The 21,617-nt window shown below is 37.6% G+C and overlaps 1 protein-coding gene across 3 annotated transcripts in view; it reads right to left on the reverse strand.

Moving 5' to 3' along the window:
* Positions 1-3,048: 3,048 nt before the first annotated feature.
* RBBP8 (RB binding protein 8, endonuclease) overlaps positions 3,049-21,617 on the reverse strand; it is an 83,118-nt gene continuing 64,549 nt past the window's right edge. For 2 of the 3 annotated variants that reach the window (XM_070361648.1, XM_005898881.3), the window contains 7 exons: positions 20,140-20,228; positions 17,094-17,208; positions 13,732-13,875; positions 10,251-10,320; positions 8,240-8,336; positions 5,402-5,543; positions 3,050-4,117 (listed from right to left, as the gene is read on the reverse strand). In XM_070361648.1, the coding sequence (XP_070217749.1) occupies positions 4,020-4,117; positions 5,402-5,543; positions 8,240-8,336; positions 10,251-10,320; positions 13,732-13,875; positions 17,094-17,208; positions 20,140-20,228 (755 nt within the window). In that variant the 3' untranslated portion in view covers positions 3,050-4,019. Of the gene's footprint in view, positions 4,118-5,401; positions 5,544-8,239; positions 8,337-10,250; positions 10,321-13,731; positions 13,876-17,093; positions 17,209-20,139; positions 20,229-21,617 lie in introns of all 3 variants that reach the window. The other variant, XM_070361649.1, reaches the window with a different exon arrangement.

A 21,617-nucleotide genomic window follows, 5' to 3' on the forward strand; every position in this document is an offset into this window, starting at 1 on the left:
CACCAACTCCCAGAGTTTACTCAAACTCATGTTCCTTGAGTTGGTGATACCATCCAACCATCTCATCCTCTGACGTCCCTTTCTCCTGCCTTCAATCTTTCCAAGCATCAGGGTCTTTTCCAGTGTCAGTTCTTTGCATCAGGTGGCCAAAGTATTGGAGTTTCAGCTTCAGCATCAGTCCTTCCAATGAATATTCAGGACTGATTTCCTTTAGGATGGACTGGTTGGATCTTCTGGCAATCCAAGTGACTCTCAAGAGTCTTTTCCAACACCATAGTTCAAAAGCATCAATTCTCCAGAGCTCAGCTTGCTTTATAGTCCAACTCTCACATCCATACATGACTACTGGCAAAAACAAAGCTTTGACTAAATGGACCTTTGTTGGTAAAGTAACGTCTCTGCTTTTTAATACATTGTCTAGGTTGGTTATAGCTTTTCTTCCAAGGAGCAAGCATCTTTTAATTTCATGGCTGCAGTCACCATCTGCAGTGATTTTGGAGCCCCCCAAAATAAAGTCTTTCACTGTTTCCACTATTTTCCCATCTATTTGCCATGAAGTGAGGGGACCAGATGCCATGATCTTAGTAAGTACATGTTTGTTATTTTTTTGTCAGGACCATGAATTATTTGCCTGTCATTGGTTTAATCAACATCAACTATGCTGAAAGCTTTTTGCTAAGTGAGCTCGCATTACTGTACCAAAGTTTTCTAATTTATATATCCTATTTAGCCTATAAATTTTCTTCTATGAGTGTTCAGCCCGTAGGTCCCATTATTTTCCAAAAATAGCTCTCTTGTGGCCTCTGCTGGTTTGACAGCAGACAACTTCTTCACTAATTCCTTAAGTGCATAGTAAAGAATCCAAGTGCAAGGGCACTTCAGTTTTCTAAGGAACCATTCTAACAACATCAACTCAGCAAAGAGAAAGATTTTGAGATGTTTTAAACTGCTAGGGTTGCTGAGAATACACACCTGAATGGTAAAACTTGAGTTAAATGCCTATTCTGAAGTGGCATTTTTCAGAATTAAACTCATGCTTGTTAGGGTGTCAGGAGTAACTGATTCTCAGGTGTGTTCTTTAAAACTTGCTCCATTGGAAAAAAAAATTGTCAAGATTTGCCTGATTCTAATACTTGTATGTTGGAGAAGGTGATGGCACCCCACTCCAGTACTCTTGCCTGGAAAATCCCGTGGACAGAGGAGCCCAGTAGGCTGCAGTCCATGGGGTCGCTCAGAGTCGGACAGGACTGAGCTACTTCACTTTCACTTTTCACCTTCATGCACTGGAAAAGGAAATGGCAACCCACTCCAGTATTCTTGCCTGGAGAATCCCAGGGACAGGGGAGCCTGGTGGGCTGCCGCCTATGGGGTCGCACAGAGTCGGACACGACTGAAGCGACTTAGCAGCAGTAGCAGTAGCAATACTTGTATGTATTATACCTGGTAAAGATAAAAGTGCTTTGATGAATGCTTAAGCAACGTGTTGTTCAGTCACTAAACTGTGTCTCTTTGCAAACCCATGAACTGCCAGGCTCCTCTGTCCTCCACCTTCTCCCAGAGTTTGCTCAAATTCATGTCCACTGAGTCGGTGATGCTATATAAACCTACCAGTGTTATGTAATAGCTTTTTGCAACACTATTTCTTTTTGGCAATTACATTATGAATTAAAGACGACCTAAGGGAAAAATCTTTGCAGTCTTTCAGAGTTGTTTTAGAGGGCTTAAGAATGTTCTCTGATTTTTTAAATACATAAGCTAGATGCAATTTAAATTGACTTACGAATATGTTAAGCCTACTAATAGCTGCCTTTCCAGTTGGATTTGGGGAAATTTTTCAGTACATGAAAGGTGTTAGGAATATTCTTCTGCTTCACTCGTTCTTTTCTCTAGGTAGCATGTTATTATCTTCTCTATGTATCTGGGTACCATGATTAACTCATTTAGACTGCTACCTCTGACAACCTTAGGTTTCAGATGGTTAAATCAGAATGCCTGTCAAAGGCAGGAAAGGTGTTAATCTAATTTTAAGTGCCAACAGAGGTTTTGCATGTTTTCAAAGGTTTAAATCACAGGTCTTCAACTTTGAAAAGCTCACTGGGCAACTTGAAACTATGTAACTACATACAGTGATTGATACATGTCTGTATGAAAATACTGTTTAACATCTATGATGCTTTACAAATGAAGACAGTCTTTTCATACATATTAAATACCAAACTGCACTTCTCCATTTAAATGTATGTGACAAGTGTTTTTAAAAAATGTCTGTTACTTCATTTAAAGGTAGAGCTGATCAACAGTGGAAAGAGACCTCAGCTTTCCCAATCTCACAGGGTAACTGAGGAGAAATGAAAAATGCTGCTTAAGGGGTTGGAATGCTATCAAGCCACTATCAAGCAGACAATCTCCTATTGTCTCTGCTTATGTTACCTTTTAAAAAACCAAATCACTAGACGCATACAGCTGTAACTGCTCATCCTGTGGTGCCCTGTTCCCACTCGGGTGTTTTTGACTCCCGCCTGTCAGAAGCGCTAAACAAGCTGATTCTTCAATCAGGCAACCCTGAGCTTGAACTTCACCTGTTATTAGAGGTAGCCGAGTCACTGGAAAGGGCCTTCTGGAAAACTTTTTAAAGAGGGACAAAAACAAATGATGTGTGCTTTTTTTCTTTTCTGTTGTACCTGCCTAGAACATGGACATGATGCTAGAGGTGGCATAACTAATAAAAGGATGGAGGCCACATATAAAGAATGAAACAGCAGAAAGCCAGAAGAAACCTGGGTCCACCACGAGGGCACAGACCAGCTTTGGACCACTGATCTCCACACTTTTCAACATGAGAAAAAAAAACTAGTCATTTGTTATTTAATCTGATTTGGGGGTTGATTTTTTTTTTTTTACAGCTTAGTATTGATTCATACATTCACAAGATTATTTGAAGATTAAAAGAAAAAAACTATGTGAAGAGTACAGCACCGTTCCTGGCATATAGTAGGTGACCAGTGAGTGGCTATTATTGGGAGAGATTAGTTGACTGCCAGCAGAGAACAAAAATCAAACACAGGATAAACAATCTGGGAAGGGAAGAGAAGAGAAGTGCTGAATAGAAGCTATGATAGAGCTGTTTATAAAAAGAACTAAGATCACATTCAGAGCCAAACAATGTACAAAGAGGGTCTAGCATATAAGTAGATACTACATATCAGTGATTTCTAACCCTGTGAAAACATAAAACTGATGTCATTTAATTCACATGAAAACCCTGATCAATGAGGAAGATGAGGCTGGAGTATTATGATCAGAGGATGTTAATCTATAATACATGGCAAAGGAAAGAAAGTTATCTGTGGTCACTTTGAAAGGACTTCACTACAGAACAGTGTGTGCATGCATGCTAAACGTCTTTAGTTGTGTCTGACTCTTTGCAACCCTATAGACTGCAGCCCACCAGGCTCTTCTGTCCATGGGGTTCTCCAGGCAAGAGTACTGGAGTGAGTTGCCATTTCCTTCTCCAACAGAACAGTACTTCAAGTTGAAAAGTTAAAGGAATATTAAAATTTAGCATTTTAAAAAAGACTTGAAAGTTGGGGATTAAAATGATCTACATAGGAGAATAAAAATCTGTAATGTTAACATGAAGTCACTGCTGAATGTGAACAGCAAGGGAAGATGGAGTAAAAAGAAGAGAGGAAACAAATCAGACTACAACAAATGTATTTTCAAAATTGTAATTACATATTACCAAATAAAGTAATGAACAACTCTTAATTTAGAGTGCAAAATAAAAGCCCCTTGTTATTTTCAAGGTGCAAAAGCAAGAAAATACAACATAAACTTATCCACATTTTTAAATAGTTGTCTGTGTGATGAGTAAATGCCATTTAAAAACACGTTCAATAGAAAAATGATTTATAAACCAGTTTACAGGAGATCAAAAAAAAAAATCAATGTTTAACACCAACTTTAACTATAAATAACTAAAAAGAAAATTGTCCTCTCTTCTGTTTTTGCTTCAACATTTATGTCTTCTGCTCTTTGCCTTTTGGAGAAAACATTGCATTGTAAGGCTGCCGTCTTTTTGGACGAGGACAAGGATCAAGGTCTTCTTTAATGTAACCTTAAAAATAAATCACAAATTTAGACTATATTTGCAACATACATATTTTAGCATATATCCAGTCAACATCTGTCTCATGTCATGCCTTTTAAGTTCACATGATTTTTCTATTAGCCACTTGTGATGATGAATGACTTAGCATCAGCTTTCTCATTTGTACTAAAAATAACAGCAGACATTTATCAAGTGTGCTGTATACAACATTGTCTGGGATAACTCATAGTCCTCTGCAGTAGCTTCCACTACGCGTATTTCACAGCTGAGCTTATGGAGACCCAAGGAAGTCCGATAACTCGCTCAAGTTCCTAGAGCTGGGAAGCAAGTGAGTGGCGACTCTGCCAACATCTGACTCCAGAACTGGGGCTGTTCGGCACTTTCCTATTCTACCTCCCATTGGGTGCAAATGGGGACAAGTGTTATATATTAGGATAAATTTAGGTGCTTTTCAAGAAGACTTTTTTCCAGTAGCTATTAGATGCGATGACATGGTTCCTATACTCTTCAGACTATTTGATTCTCCTAAGGGTGTCTCCTCCATGATGTAGTTTTCAGGGAGGACTGTGTCTGCCATACCCTGATAGGTTCTCAAACACAGGCTCTATCCAGACTAATTCTATCTGATGAGCAAGCAGAGACATCACGTCGAAGAGGACCTGCTAAAAGGGAAAGTGCAAGTATGGTAACAGCTGTAATAGACTTTGCATCTTTTGGAAAAGCTTCTTACGGCTAAGAAACCTGGAGCTTTAAAGCTGCATATGTTCTTCGATTCTATTAAATGTAAGTGCTGTATTTGAAGGAGTGAGTTGCATGTTAACAGTTTCCCAAACAAAAGTCTTTTTTACTCAAATATGGTTTATAAATAACTAGCATTCTTGATAAGTGAAGTTTTAACATCCAAATTCACAGCAGCCTCTTAAAAAAAAAAAGATGCTTTTCAACAATGTAACTTTGGCAACTTTTGTAAAGTTACTTTATTAAAAGTCATTTTGATGACTAGACAGAAGAGAAATTACTTTCTTAAATTTGAATGACTAAAAAAAGCAGGGTAACACATACACAGTTCATTAACATGCTTGTAAACAATGATTCCAATGAAGTTATTTGAAGAGTTAAACGTAAGCCTTTTATCTTTAGGATACTGTATTTGTGCCACAAAACTGGCTCTCAACTTATAGCAGAAGGTAGAGAACCATGAAGAAAAAGTTTAATGTTTAGACTTGGGTATATATATTATACACAGTATTTTTTTTAAAAGTTCCAAAATGTCATAAGCTATACTCTCACCTCTTTCCATACAAGTCTGAGTAGAAGGAAAACCAACTTCCCAGAAATTCTCTGGTGTGTTGGGTGGAATGTAGCGAAATCGGTGTCTTGAGCAGGAAGCCAACTTCTTTTCTCTTTCTTCTGCTGGAAAATCTGCATAATACTGGTAATAAAACTGGTTAGGTTTTCCACTGAGGAATAATAAATGGAGTGTTATGCTTACTGATTAAAAACCAGAAGCTAAAAAAACTACTATTCAGCATGCTAAGGAAAATGAATTCCTATGGATAATATTAGTAAGTTATACCACTTACCAGTAAATTACTACCTATAAATTACTGATAATAATTAGTGGTCTGTGAAATGTTTGCTCCACAAAGAAGAGGGCTTGTATCACAGTGTAAGGCAACATACTGTATCCTTCATCAATAGTACTACAACTAAAAAAAAAGCCAGCTGAACTTTACAGTCAGTGTGCTCAGTGGTATAGCTACATACAAACTATTACATACATACAAACTATTAATTTTTCTCAGACCAGTAACAAAAAAGCCAAGGCCTGTGCTCTGAACAGCACATTTCTCAACTGTTATTTGGATATAGCGTATGTTTTGAAGTGATTTTCCTTTCACTATTTTTTAAAATAAAAGTTAAGCTTTGAAGGTTGTAGGCTTCATGACTTTGCTCTTTTAAACTACATCTATCAATTAGGATCAAAGGCATATTATTTTTTGCAACTGTGACCAAAAAGAACCTAAACTTCGTGCAAAGAAAGATAAAACTTCTATGTGAAAACTATACAGGTCTTCAAGCTCTAGATCCAAAGAAAACAAAGCAATGGTGTAAAGTCTGATAAAACACAGATGACTGGATCACACAATCCAGCTAATTCTGTTTTACACTTGAGGAACTGAAAATCCAAGTGATATTTTATCAAAGATATCACCTATTGCAAGTGGCAGACTAGGATCAGAATTTTTTTTTAAGTGAAGGTTTTTAACATATTTCTCTTTCACACAGACGAAACAACAGTAGGCGAGGGTGGCTGTAACACAGCGAGCAGGTGGGAGAGCGCCAGAAGATGAAGTCAGAGAGGACATGGGGTGTGAGCTTGTTGTCCTTGATAAGGGCTTTGATTTCATTTCTTAGAGGAGATGACATTTAAGGATTCTGGGCAGAAGACTGACGTGATTTAACTTTTATTCTAAGAAGATCATTTGGAAGAAGAGACCATTTATTGCTGTGTTGAACAGACAATCAATAGGATTTGCTGATAGATCCATTACTGAGATATGACAGATGAAAGAAGATACCTAAAAGATCTCTGGTTTAAACAACTAGGAGAATGGACATATAGAAGGCTCAGAGGTAAGGTCTGAGAACTGGAGGTAGAAAGTGTATGCTCGCTTTATGATGTGAAATTTGAGGTGACTATTACACAGCCACATGTGTATTGCATGTTCACTGAATATTTCACATGGAATATGAAATAGGAAATATTTCAGAACTGTAAGCAGACAGACAGTATTTAGATACATGTGGCTGGCACTTTGACTCCTGGTCATGAAGGAATAACAGGGAACAGATTTACCCTCTATATTAAAAAACTAAAAAAAAAAAAGAATAAAACGCATGAAACAATGTTTTCAGACACTGGATAACAGCACAAAAAAAAAATGATTTCTGAGAAGGAAAGTAAGAGTTTCCAGTGAAAGAATCTTTTCTAATTGGTAATTTTAGTTCTAGTTATAAAAACTGGAGGTTCAGTTAGTATAGATCACATTCCTTAGTAAGAAATCATGATATATTCAATTTGTATTATGAAAACTCATGATACGATACATTTGTTTGTTATCTCTAAACTGCTTTCCAAATTAGTGATCTCAATTTACACTCTCACTTGAGTTTATGAGAGCATTTGTCTCACCAAATGCTTACCTGCACTGTAACCTATTCACACATAACTTTAATGTGCTTGTGTGTATGTGTGTGCACGCAGACAAAGTCACTTCAGTCACGCGCGACTCTGTGTGACCCTACGGACTGCAGCCCACCAGGCTCCTCTGTGCATGAGATTTTCTAGCTATAGTTTTTAAAAATAAAATTGAAGGGGGAAATAAATACATTGCTGGAAACAAGTATCCAACAGCTAAAGGACAGCAAGGGAAGAAACAAAAAGAAGAAACAAAACTGCAAGTTTCGGAAAAACACAGAACCTGCCTAGGACTCTTCAGTAACAGGACAATTAGTACAATCTACTTCAAGGTACACATCTAGTCCAAGACACCCAAAGTAAACAAGGGAAATGCAGGTGGGTTCTAAGGATGGAGTGGAATCTGTTCATTGTATTTTTAGAAAGGAAAATGTTTAGAGAAGAAAAAAAAGAGCTTATGGTTGTACTGGTTATTTAGAAAAACAATTATGAGTATACCTCATTTCCTGAGAGTGCTGGTGTTTAAGTAAAAAATATTACAGCAAAGTTTCTGACTGAAATATCGAAAATTTCCCCAATAGTATATGTATTAAAGTCTCCACTATAATATAACATGAGGGGAAAAAATTAAAAGAAATACAAATAAGTAGAGAAAAAACAAACAGCGTAAATGTCTTAAGCTGGAAGTAAGAACCAGTACTGAGGCCCCTCATTCGCTTACAGAGACTCTAAGAGAAATGGAGGCTTTTCTCTCCATTTCTCTCAGGTCCCAGCCAGTCTGTATACTCTATGTACTTACTCTGTTATTCTTGGCTCAAGCTTGTTTCTAGATACAAATATGGTTTATATCTATGATTTTAAAATCATGCACATGAAGTCATAACTTCAAAGAAACCCCATATGACAGAGTTTACATTTGTACTTACAATTTCACACTCCTTACATGTGTGTCCAAGCAATTTTCTTCTCTCTTCTTTTTTCCGAACCACCTCAATATGAGGAAAGTTTTGTAATTCAGTCTCTCTGGGGAAAAAATAAATTTATCTGTTACTATAGAGACCTTTGGCTTACATTTTAAATTAGCAAACGTGAGCATCCAAAGGAAAAATAATCCCCATTCATTCATTTTATTTGAAATGCTTCCTCAGTATGTGAGAGACAAAAGCATTTCTTCATTCTCTCTTCACTAAAATATTAAGTGCCTACTACATATCAGGTATTTTTACAGATACTTTTTTCTAACTGAAAAAGATAACTATTACTTCCTATTTTTGCCTCTGGCTGGCTGAAATTAGTTATTAGGTTGTGTGGTAAAATATAAAACAACCTAATTAAAAAGGAATGCTGTATTATTAAACTCGGTAACTGGTATTCAGTAACATAACTGAGAGAGACCACTGCCTCTGGTAACTCAGTTTCTAGTACTATGAAACCAGGTATCAGGGCTAACCTGCTTCTCCCCAAAGAACAGATTCATTTGTCTGCATGTAATTTGCTGTTTTCTCTAACACTTTCTTTTGTTGCTTCTGTCCACCTTAAATTCTCAAAACGTTAGGCACAGCTATCATTTGTGCTTGGGTGGCTCAGATGGTAAAATCTGCCTGCAGTGCAGGGGACCTGGGTTTGATCCCTGGGTCTGAAAGATGCCCCAGAGAAGGGAATGGCTACCCACTCCAGTATTATTGCCATGGAGAATTCCATGGGCAGAGGAGCCTGGTGGGCTACAGTCCATGGAGTTGCAGAGAGTTGGACTGAGTGACTAACACTTCCACTTTAAATGGATCAGATCCTACCGTGAACCACTGGAAACCCAGGAAGGGTCAAAGCTACTGAGGTATTATGGATTAATGGGTATGCGGTACTTTGGTCAGAAAAAGCAATCAGGAATCTTTATTAATATACTTGTATCCTGCTTTAAGAAGCCCAATATAGAAAACTCCAAACTTATAAGTAAGCGAAGACTTATGTAACATCATAATTTGTTTATAATAGAAATAACCCCAGTGAATTTAATCAGTCTGAGTCAAAAAAACAGATATTTTAAAATGACTTGTGGGTATCACATCTACTCTTTTAAGGTATTTTGATAGTTGGCAGTGCTGTTCTTCAAAGGAAAGCTTTAAGTGCTCTATTTCAAAACGTGTAAGATTCTAGGTCCTTACTGTGCTTAAATCCAACAACTCTCAATTATGGATCAACAGTGAACTTAAAAAGGAAGACTGAGAAAGAAGTGATAAAACAATATTGCTACAACTATATTTTCTTTCAAAAAGTTTATGGACTCTTAAGTTTATACAGAATTTAGTCATGTCCTTTGCTCAGAATCTCATCTGTTTCTGTTTAAATTTTTTTTAAGATTTAAAAATTCTCCTAAAATAACTCTGAAGCACAAACCTAAGGTCTGCCACCCAGTTAGTGAGTGAAAGTCACTTAGTCGTGTCCGACTCTTTGCGACCCCATGGACTATACAGTCCATGGAATTCTCCAGGCCAGAATTCTGGAGTGGGTAGACATTCCCTTCTCCAGGGGATCTTCCCAACCAGGAATCGAACCCAGGAATCGTTTCCCACATTGCAGGAGGATTCTTTACTAGCTGAGTCACCACCAGGGAAGCCCAAGTTACAGTATTCAACAAATTCCTGAAGTTCAAATAAAGTTCACAATAAAATAGGGTAAGAATAAAGTATGTTATAAGAGAGCAGAAAAAATAACTGTCACCACCATTCAAAAAAGAATGTAATGGTAAAAAAAGACTTCCTTATTTTAAAAATTTGTCATTTTTTATACCTGAGTTCCATTTTTGTTATGGTCGGAAGGTAAATAATATGCATTCTATTTTAACCAAAGTAGCAATTTTCACAGTTCAGAGATGTTCTGACAAAGATAGTTCTTTTGTACTTCCAATCATATTGCTGGTATTAACCAAGGCCAACATACCTTTCATCACCTTTAAAATATGGCTCCACAAATGCTTTCTGTTTGACTTTATCTTGTTTATCACCAGGAGCTGTAAACAAAACAAGCATACCACAAACTTAATGTAGAACTTACTGAAAAGTAATTTGGTTTTTTTGCGGGGGGGAGAAAAGACATATGCCAAAACATCTGTTTTTATTGGATTTCAGACTCTAGGCCCTAGGCAATTAGTTTAAATTCTCTGTAATGAATTCTTTCCTTTCTTTTTCATCTGCCTAATAAGGAGAGTGCTGATTATCTCACCTCAGAATTACTGAAGGGATGAAAATCATAACCATAAAAGTATTTTAGACTTTAAAAGAACTACTCAGATGCCTATTATCATTTGGCTCCAAATGACAATAATAAGATAGGTTTTAATCTGTACACTTATTAGTACTGTTGATTTTTATAATGTGACTTTAAGGTAGTTGATAAATAGGAAATAAAATGATTTTAAAATTTTATTAGAAAACTGGTGACAGAATAAGAATGAAAGCCCAGGGACCTGAATTTCAAGTTGTCTAGACTCAAATAGCTAATTGCTATCATCTGTTCAAATTATGAAAATTTACTGAGCATTGTGCCAATGTAGAACAGGGAGGCCAGGTCTGCCGTCCTCATGGAATTTACACTGCATGAGGGAAACAGGTGGCAGGAATACACAGAAGAACTGCACAGAAAAGATCTTCACGACCAAGATAATCACGACGGTGTGATCACTCACCTAGAGCCAGACATCCTGGAATGTGAAGTCAAGTGGGCCTTAGAAAGCATCACTACGAACAAAGCTAGTGGAGGTGATGGAATTCCAGGTGAGCTATTTCAAATCCTGAAAGATGATGCTGTGAAAGTGCTGCACTCAATATGCCAGCAAATTTGGAAAACTCAGCAGTGGCCACAAGACTGGAAAAGGTCAGTTTTCATTCCAATCCCAAAGGCAATGCCAAAGAATGCTTAAACTACCGCACAATTGCACTCATCTCACACACTAGCAAAGTAATGCTCAAAATTCTCCAAGCCAGGCTTCAGCAATACGTGAACCGTGAACTTCCAGATGTTCAAGCTGGTTTTAGAAAAGGCAGAGGAACCAGAGATCAAATTGCCAACATCCGCTGGATCATGGAAAAAGCATGAGAGTTCCAGAAAAACATCTATTTCTGCTTTACTGACTATGCCAAAGCCTTTGACTGTGTGGATCACAATAAACTGTGGAAAATTCTGAAAGAGATGGGAATACCAGACCACCTGACCTGCCTCTTGAGAAACCTATATGCAGATCAGGAAGCAATAGTTAGAACTGGACAGGGAACAACAGACTGGTTCCAAATAGGAAAAGGAGTACGTCAAGGCTGTATATTGTCACCCTGCTTATTTAACTTATATGCAGAGTACATCATGAGAAACAATGGGCTGGAAGAAGCACAAGCTGGAATCAAGATTGCCAGGAGAAATATCAATAACCTCAGATATGCAGATGACACCACCCTTATGGCAGAAAGTGAAGAGAAACTAAAAAAAAGCCTCTTGATGAAAGTGAAAGTGGAGAGTGAAAAAGTTGGCCTAAAGCTCAACATTCAGAAAACGAAGATCATGGCATCTGGTCCCATCACTTCATGGGAAATAGATGGGGAAACAGTGGAAACAGTGTCAAACTTTCTTTTTTTGGACTCCAAAATCACTGCAGATGGTGACTGCAGCCATGAAATTAAAAGACGCTTACTCCTTAGAAGCAAAGTTATGACCAACCTAGATAGCGTATTGAAAAGCAGAGACATTACTTTGCCAACAAAGGTTCGTCTAGTCAAGGCTATGGTTTTTCCTGTGGTCATGTATGGATGTGAGAGTTGGACTGTGAAGAAAGCTGAGCGCTGAAGAATTGATGCTTTTGAACTGTGGTGTTGGAGAAGACTCTTGAGAGTCCCTTGGACTGCAAGGAGATCCAACCAGGCCATTTTGAAGGAGATCAGCCCTGGGATTTCTTTGGAAGGAATGATGCTAAAGCTGAAACTCCAGTACTTTGGCCACCTCATGCAAAGAGTTGACTCATTGGAAAAGACTCTGATGCTGGGAGGGATTGGGGGCAGGAGGAGAAGGGGACAACAGAGGATGAGATGGCTGGATGGCATCACTGACTCGATGGACGTGAGTCTGAGTGAACTCCAGGAGTTGGTAATGGACAGGGAGGCCTGGCGTGCTGCGATTCATGGGGTCACAAAGAGTCAGATACGACTGAGCGACTGAACTGAACTGAGGGAAACAAACATTAAGCAAGCAGACAGCTAAGCCTACCTGAATATCTCAGGTAATAACTGATGATTAAAGAGAAGTCAGTCATGACAAGAATACGAATGGTGAATGTTCTACATAAAGGTCCTCAATGGCAAAAAGTTTGGTATATTATATGATGTAAAAGGAGGACAGTGTGATTAATCTGCCAAAAAAGGGAACTGTTGGGAAAGACGGGGGCAGGGTTAGATGTTGGGTGGGCAGGTACCAGACTATGATGGGCCTTGGGAGCCAAAAAAGAAGGAGTTTGAATTTTAAGTGCACTGGGAAACCACTGAAGACTTTAAAACCATCTACTTTACTGAGGCATAATTTACATATACTTATTTTAAGTGCACTGAGATGAATTTTGACTAGTGTATATTCCAGTGTAACTGCTACCCAAATCAAGATAGTGAACATGTCCACGCAAGTTTCCTATTCTGTTGTCTCTCATGCACAAGAACATTCTCTTCTGTCTCTTCCCTCCCCTACAGTCACTCATTTAATTTCTATCACTGTAGCTTAGTTATGTCTGTTTTAGAACTTCATATCAACGAGATGATATACCATATATTCTTCTCCATCTTTTGCATTTGTCTAGCCCAACAAATTTTGGAGACTAATCCACATTGCTGAGTCTAGTAGTTGTTGTTGTGAAGTAGTATGAACATGTTTTCATTTTTTGTGGGTATATACTGAGCAGTGGAATTGCTAGGTCACAACACAGGTATATGCTTAACTTTACAAAAAACTGACTGACCTCAATAAAGCTGTTTAAAAAGCCCCCTGCTGAACTGGTTTCCAAAGTATAACCAATTTTCTACTCCATCAGCAATGCGAGAGTTCCAGCTGCTCTTCACCCTTGCTAGAGACACATGTTATCCAACCACTTCTGTGGATGTGAAGTATTGTCACCATCCCTGATGTTCAAGAGTGTTCACCAGCTTTTCATGTGCTTACTGGCCATTCAAGTATCTTCTTTTCATTGAAGCATAACCCTCTGAACTATTTTTGGTAACTCTTCTATTAATCTGAAATTATCTTTAAAAAAAACTGAAAAAAGATTTATTCAATAAACATTGTTTTAATTGTTAAGATACCTCATTAGGCCTCTGTTAATAAGATTGACAACTTACTTTACTAAATTCAGTGTAATGGGAAAAAAACACAATTTGAAAGAAAACTGCCTTACTGTTTGTTTTTTTTGTAGTAGTTGACAATTCCTTCTCTTCATCTGCTACCTGGGGGAAGCTCTCCGCCAAACAGGACTCATATTCTTCATGTGTCGTCCGATCAAACATATCTTCCAAGCTATCATTCATCTTTCTTTCTCCATCTGTGTGAAAGAGCATTGGCTTAGGCCACAAGTAAGCGTTTTGCTTTCTAGGTAGACTAATACACAGAAACTTGTAAGAACTGCCACAAAATAATTTAGATGTGTATTAGGCAAGAATAAACCCCAAGTCTGGGTAATTACTGTACATTTCCAAAGGTTTTTAATGTTATGCCTTCAACTGTCCTTTATTTATGTGACGAGAATGCTGGTTTTTTTGTTACTGTCATTATAAATGTTAAAACATATTTTTCTATCAGCTCATGTATAATTCATAGTAAACCAAAAGGAACTACCAAAGGAATTGTGAGGAAGAGAAAATGCAGCATAATAAACGGTGATAAATATGAAGTTTAAATAAACTGTGTATAAATAACTGACATAAAAACCTCTATAAAGTTTTGTTTAGTTCTTTATTTTTCTAATGTACCAGAAAAGTATCTTCTTGCATTATTATGAACACTTGGTAGTTCAGTGTTATAGAAATAATGAATTCAATTCCATATTTGATATGCAAATGCTAATTTCATCTTCAGAGTACTGTTAGGTGGGCCAAAAAATTTGGGTTTTTCTGTAAGATGGTATGGAAAAACCCGAATGAACTTTTGGGCCAACCTAATACATTTCCACTGTATAATCACATTTTTTAAAACACCAGTGTACCAAAAATAGAGAAATTCAGTTGGCTAACAAATGTGACAAAACTGGAACCTGCCAAGATCACTCTATATAATCACTACCAGCCACCTCCCCCAGTGCAGACGCTCTAGCACCTCACCCTGTTTTATCTTTCTCCAGCACGTACCATCATCTAGCACACAATACTTGTTTCTCCCCTATTACAATGTAAATTCCATAAGAGGCAGGTACTTCTGTTTACTATTTGCTCCAGTTCCTGATATAGAATTGTGTCTCCATAATTACTGAATGATGAAACATTTGTTCATTTTTCATTCTGAGGATCAAATTTAGTAAAAATAATTCCTGTGCACTAGGCATTCCCAAAGCATTCTGTATATGCTGTCAATAAATCATAGTACGTTAATGATTTATTGATTTCTTTTTGTTGCTGACTTCTGACTGTAAAATGCTTGAGGACGGACTACATTCTTTTTTGATATATAAGGATATATATCTATCATAGCATCTAATAAGTTGAACACAGATATAAAAATTTTTTTTTGAATTGAATATTAGCAGTATCATTTAATGGTATGTTTCATCTTTAAGTTTATATTTCATCAATTCTAAGTATGAAAAAAATCTACCTTATGGGTAAAATGTGCAGACTGTTTTTTCCTAAGTACGGGCTCAACAATATCTCCTATCCCACCTTGCTGTTCTTATAAATGTGACAGTGGCACTCCTACTGAGCAACTACTGAGTCCAGATCATCAAAATGCTGTGCACTTCTACACTGCTCTTTGGGGATGCTTACTCTGGGAACCTAGTCTCTGTGCGGTAAGGAAGCTCAAACTAGCCCACATGTAAAGACTATATGGCGAAACCCTGAGACTGAATGATGAGAGAGCAGCCAAGAGTCTCCCATCTGTCTAGTTCTCTGCTGTTCCAGCTCCAGCCACCATCTGTATGAGACCCTGAGATAGAACCACCCAGCCCAGCCCTTCCTGAATTCCTCAGGCACAGAAACTATGAAAGATAAAAAAAATTGTTATTGTTCTAATCCTCTGATTTACTGGAGTGACCTACTGTGCAGCAACAGTATTCATTATGCCTTATTTAGCCAAAATTATCTCCACTCATTAGTTTAAGTTCTAATTTCACCTTCATAAGTTACTTGTTTCAAATATATTTGGGAAGCTATCATCTTCTTAGATTAGCTAGATAAATTAGAAGCCAAAGCTGCCATACTTTAGTTTTGCCCTTTTCTACAAAATAGGAAAACATCAGACTGGTACCAGGAACAAAATAATCTTAAAAGCAAAGTCATCTTCTTAAGAAAAAAGTTATGTGTCATTCACTATAAAAGGACTAAATCACTGTTAAGGTTCTCCTTTTAATAACTATTGTCCTTTTCACTGTAGGCAGCCAGCTATTTGATTGTATAGATAATTATTCGTTACTAAAGAACAAAGAATTAAGGAAAAGGCTGTTAAAATTTTCTCTCGTTTACTGCATTTACTGCAGTGAGAAATAAGGCATTTTATAAGAAGCAAGAACAAGACCTGGGACCCCGAGCAGGCAGATTGGAGAATTCGCAGCAGAATACAGGAAATGCACACACAGTCTGAGTGTCCTCAGTTTCTAACAGAGGACCATTGGGAAATGCCTCTGCTTTTAGCCTTGCATCCCGATGTGGCAGGTCCTAACTGTTCATCACGTGAGGGCGATGAGTGACAACTATTCAGTCTAGTTGTCTCGTGTCACATGCCTCTGTAGTCAGAAACATTGCTAAGGTGGTGCCAACCCAATCCTTCCACGCTCCCACCGCTTTCAGAAAATCAAGGCTTTACATAAAGAATTATCAGTTTCTTACTACAAAGGGCTGTAGACCCCTAGTTTAGCCAAATCTTTTCTACAGAAAAAGAAAATGGCAGAATCACTCATCATATACACTATTAGTCTGAGTTTACTGCTTATTTGCAAATCTGTACTAATACTTTTCAAAAGAGTTGGACAAAACTTAGCAACTGAACAACTAATACTTCTCAGCAGAATCCCCCCTTTTTCTCCTTATCAAATTGCTTTGGAAAATAATATTTCTAAAACAGGACTCTCAATATTCCCTTTACAACTTTTATGAAAAAATTATCTTAACGAGGGATCAGGAAACTTTTTCTTAAAGGGTCAGACAGTAAATATTTTAGGCCTGTGGGGCCATAAGGTCTCTGCAGAAACTACTCAATTCTGCTGCCTTGTCACACAAGCAGCCGTAGGCAATAAATTAAACAAGTGAGTGAGGCTGGGTTCCAGCAAAAGTTTACTGACAAAACTGGCAGCTGGTTGAAGTTTGCTGACCCCTGGACACAACTTGAATTCTTTTGAAAATAAAAATTATTTTTACTAAAGTTTTTTTTTTTTTGCTGAAATATGGAAACTAACCTTTACTAAAGAGAAGTCTACTATTAGTAGAACAGGGGAAAAACTGGTTTATGGTGAAAAGGTCATTTATGCTCTTCAGTGCAATGGTATGACTATAAACTTCCTTCCACTTTGTATTAAAATTAAAAAACAAAAACAAAAACAAACACAAATCTTACTTGGACTCTCTTCTCCCTTCTGCTCTTGCTTCTTCAGTTTTAAGAGCATGGTTTCACTAACCAACGTACAGTCCATGTCCACTGTCTCTCCTGCTAATCTTGACTGACTGCCATCCTGAATAAATGTTTAAAAATTCAAAATTTTAACTGTTATCCCTTTATGACCTTATAGTTATTTTGGGGGGGGGATGGTAAAAATATACGTAACATAAATGTTACCATTTTAACCATTTTTTAAGTGTCACACTTACACTTTAGTAGCATTAAGTAATATTTACTTTTACTCAAAGGAATATAGATATATTACATTTTACAGGCATTTAAACCTAATGTATTATCTTTGATATACAAGCATCATCTCTCAAGTCCAGGAAAAGGACTGCTGCCAAGGAAGAGAGAACTGTATATTACCAAAATCCCTGAAGCTTCCTTTCTTCCCTAATCTGCTTCCCAGAAATGAACATCAATGTTCACTGAAAAGTTCGTAAGTCAAATTTGACTTCTTGATGGCTATGGATTAGTCTCAGTTCAGTTCAGTCGCTCAGTCGTGTCCAACTCTTTGCGACCCCATGAATCGCAGCACACCAGGCCTCCCTGTCCATCACCAAGTCCCGGAGTTCACTCAGACTCACGTCCATCGAATCAGTGATGCCATCCAGCTATCTCATCCTCTGTTGTCCCCTTCTCCTCTTGCCCTCAATCCCTCCCAGCATCAGAGTCTTTTCCAATGAGTCAACTCTTCGCATGAGGTGGCCAAAGTACTAGAGTTTCAGCTTTAGCATCATTCCTTCCAAAGAAATCCCAGGGCTAATCTCCTTCAGAATGGACTGGTTGGATCTCCTTGCAGTCCAAGGGACTCTCAAGAGTCTTCTCCAACACCACAGTTCAAAAGCATCAATTCTTCAGCACTCAGCTTTCTTCACAGTCCAACTCTCACATCCATACATGACCACAGAAAAAACCATAGCCTTGACTAGACGGACCTTTGTTGGCAAAGTAATGTCTATGCTTTTCAATATGCTATCTAGGTTGGTCATAACTTTCCTTCCAAGGAGTAAGCGTCTTTTAATTTCATGGCTACAGTCACCATCTGCAGTGATTTTGGAGTCCAAAAAAATAAAGTCTGACACTGTTTCCACAAGAGGCAGATCAGGTGGTCTGGTATTCCCATCTCTTTCAGAATTTTCCAGTTTATTGTGATCCACACAGTCAAAGGCTTTGGCATAGTCAATAAAGCAGAAATAGATGTTTTTCTGGAACTCTCTTGCTTTTTCCATGATCCAGCGGATGTTGGCAATTTGATCTCTGGTTCCTCTGCCTTTTCCAGTTTCCCCATCTATTTCCCATGAAGTGATGGGACCGGATGCCATGATCTTCGTTTTCTGAATGTTGAGCTTTAAGTCAACTTTTTCACTCTCCACTTTCACTTTCATCAAGAGGCTTTTTAGTTCCTCTTCACTTTCTGCCATAAGGGTGGTATCATCTGCATATCTGAGGTTATTGATATTTCTCTCGGCAATCTTGATTCCAGCTTGTGCTTCTTCCAGCCCAGTGTTTCTCATGATGTACTCTGCATATAAGTTAAATAAGGAGGGTGACAATATACAGCCTTGACACACTCATTTTCCTATTTGGAACCAGTCTGTTGTTCCATGTCCAGTTCTAACTGTTGCTTCTTGACCTGGATACAGATTTCTCAAGAGGAAGATCAGGTGGTCTGGTATTCCCATCTCTTTCAGAATTTTCCAGTTTATTGTGATCCACACAGTCAAAGGCTTTGGCATAGTCAATAAAGCAGAAATTGATGTTTTTCTGGAACTCTCTTGCTTTTTCCATGATCCAGCGGATGTTGGCAATTTGATCTCTGGTTCCTCTGCCTTTTCTAAAACCAGCTTGAACATCAGGAAGTTCATGGTTCACATATTGCTGAAGCCTAGCTTGGAGAATTTTGAGCATTACTTTACTAGCGTGTGAGATGAGTGCAATTGTGCTGTAGTTTGAGCATTCTTTGGCATTGCCTTTCTTTGGGATTGGAATGAACACTGACCTTTTCCAGTCCTGTGGCCACTGCTGAGTTTTCCAAATTTGCTGGCATATTGAGTGAAGCACTTTCACAGCATCATCTTTCAGGATTTGGAATAGCTCAACTGGAATTCCATCACCTCCACTAGCTTTGTTCATAGTGATGCTTTCTAAGGCCCACTTGACTTCACATTCCAGGATGTCTGGCTCTAGGTCAGTGATCACACCATCGTGATTATCTGGGTCGTAAAGATCTTTTTTGTAGAGTTCTTCTGTGTATTCTTGCCATCTCTTCTTAATATCTTCTGCTTCTGTTAGGTCCCTACCATTTCTGTCCTTTATCGAGCCCATCTTTGCATGAAATGTTCCCTTGGTATCTCTAATTTTCTTGAAGAGATCTCTAGTCTTTCCCATTCTGTTGTTTTCCTCTATTTCTTTGCATTGATCACTGAAGAAGGCTTTCTTATCTCTTCTTGCTACTCTTTGGAACTCTGCATTCAGATGCTTATATCTTTCCTTTTCTCTTACTCTAGCAACTGTTAAATATTTTATTAATATGCTACCATGTGCAAGAGAACTTCTCAAACTATGTAGAACCTAAATACAAGCCAAAAAATAATTTCTGCTATGAATTTTAACTCAAAAGAAAATACACAGCATTTAAAGAAACAGCCAACTAGGAAAAATGAAATTTACTTCTTGAAGGTATGTTAAGTTAATCAATGCATACAATAGATTACTTTGATAAAAAATAAAGTTATTTAATATGTAATTAGCATTTGACATTATTTTAAAACTGTATTTTTCAGCAAATGTCTCTAAAAAGTCAGAAAGTATTATTACCCATTCAAAAATACCATAAAATTGGAAAATAAATGTTATTATTTTGTACGTTTCTGAATAAATATATGAAGGTTATAGGAGGTGTGTGACTGTCTCAAGGTCACAGAATGAATCGGGGGGCAGGGTGACTAACAACACATGGGAATAACCACACGGGCTCTGGTTCTACTTTCTACCTCACCTTTGTATCATCTACAGTGACATCCATTTTATACTGAGAAAGGTCTGCTCCTGGATCTATACTCCACTGGATATTTTCAAAGGATACATCTTAGATAAGGAGAAAAAAACACACAATTAAAAACAGATTTTTAAAATTCTCATCACTTTAAAACATTATAGGACTCACAGAATGAGAAAAATATTTCCAAATCATGTGTCTAATAAAGGACTTGCAGTGAGGATACATAAAGAACTCTCACAACTCAATAATAAGACAATTACTCTGACTGAGAATAAGCAAAGGATCTGAATAGACAATCCTTTAAAGAAAATGAAAATGGCCAGTAAGCACATGAAAAGAAGCTCAACATCATTAGCCATCAAAGAAAAGGCAAACCAAAAGCACAGTTGAGACATATTAATAACTTCACACCCACAGGATGGCTAGAATCAAAAAGATGGACAATGAAAACAAGTGTTGGTGAGAATATGGAGAAACAGGAACTCTCACATGCTGCTGGTAGGAATACAAACTGATGTAGCTCCTTTGGAAAAAGAAATTAGCATGCATGTGCTGTGCTTAGTCGCTCAGTCCTGTCTGACTCTTTGCAACCCCGTGAACTGTAGTCCACCAGGCTCCTCTGTCCATGGGGATTCTCCAGGCAAAAATACTGGAGTGGGTTGCCATGCCCTCCTCCAGGGGATCTTCCTAACTCAGGTCTCCCGCATTGTAGGCAGATTCTTTACCGTCTAAGCCACCAGGGAAGCCCCAGAGTTAGCATGTGGCCCACCAATTCTACTTCTAGGTATAACTCAAGAAAAATGAAACTTACATCCACACAAAATTATATATCAATGTTCAAACCAGCATTACTTGTAACAGTGAAAAAACTGAAATAGTGAAAGAAGTCATGAAATATCACATATTGTACAATTCCATTTATATGAATACTTCAGAATATGCAAATCTATAGAGACAGAAAGTAGATTAAGTGGCTGCTTAGGACTGAGGAAGACGAGAGAGAAATGGAGGGTGACTGCTAGCAAGCAGGTACTGTTCTTTGTATGGTGATGAAAATGTTCTAAACCTAAGAGTACAGTGATGGTGACACAATTGTGACTACATAAAACCACCAAATTGTACACTTTAATGACTGATTTTTATTTCAATAAAAAAAAATTTAAGTTAAAACTAACACTGGAGGAGGTTTCAATGTACATTAATATACATGACAACTACATAAGGTACAGTTATAGAGCATAAAGTGGTACAGTATAAACTCAAAAGTAGATTGTGAAAGGTTAAGTAAGTATACCATAATCCCTAGAGCAATCACGGAAAAAATAAAAATAAAAACAAAAAGATTAAAAAAAAATTCAGGGATAAATGTTTCATATAGAGACTGAAACCCTCACTGTAAGAATTACTAAAGAATGAACTTCAGGAAAAAAGGAAAATAAACGCAGATGAAGGAATGTTTCCAATATGGAATAAAT

The sequence above is a fragment of the Bos mutus genome, chromosome 24 (assembly GCF_027580195.1).
Source record: "Bos mutus isolate GX-2022 chromosome 24, NWIPB_WYAK_1.1, whole genome shotgun sequence".
Lineage (NCBI taxonomy): Eukaryota > Metazoa > Chordata > Mammalia > Artiodactyla > Bovidae > Bos > Bos mutus.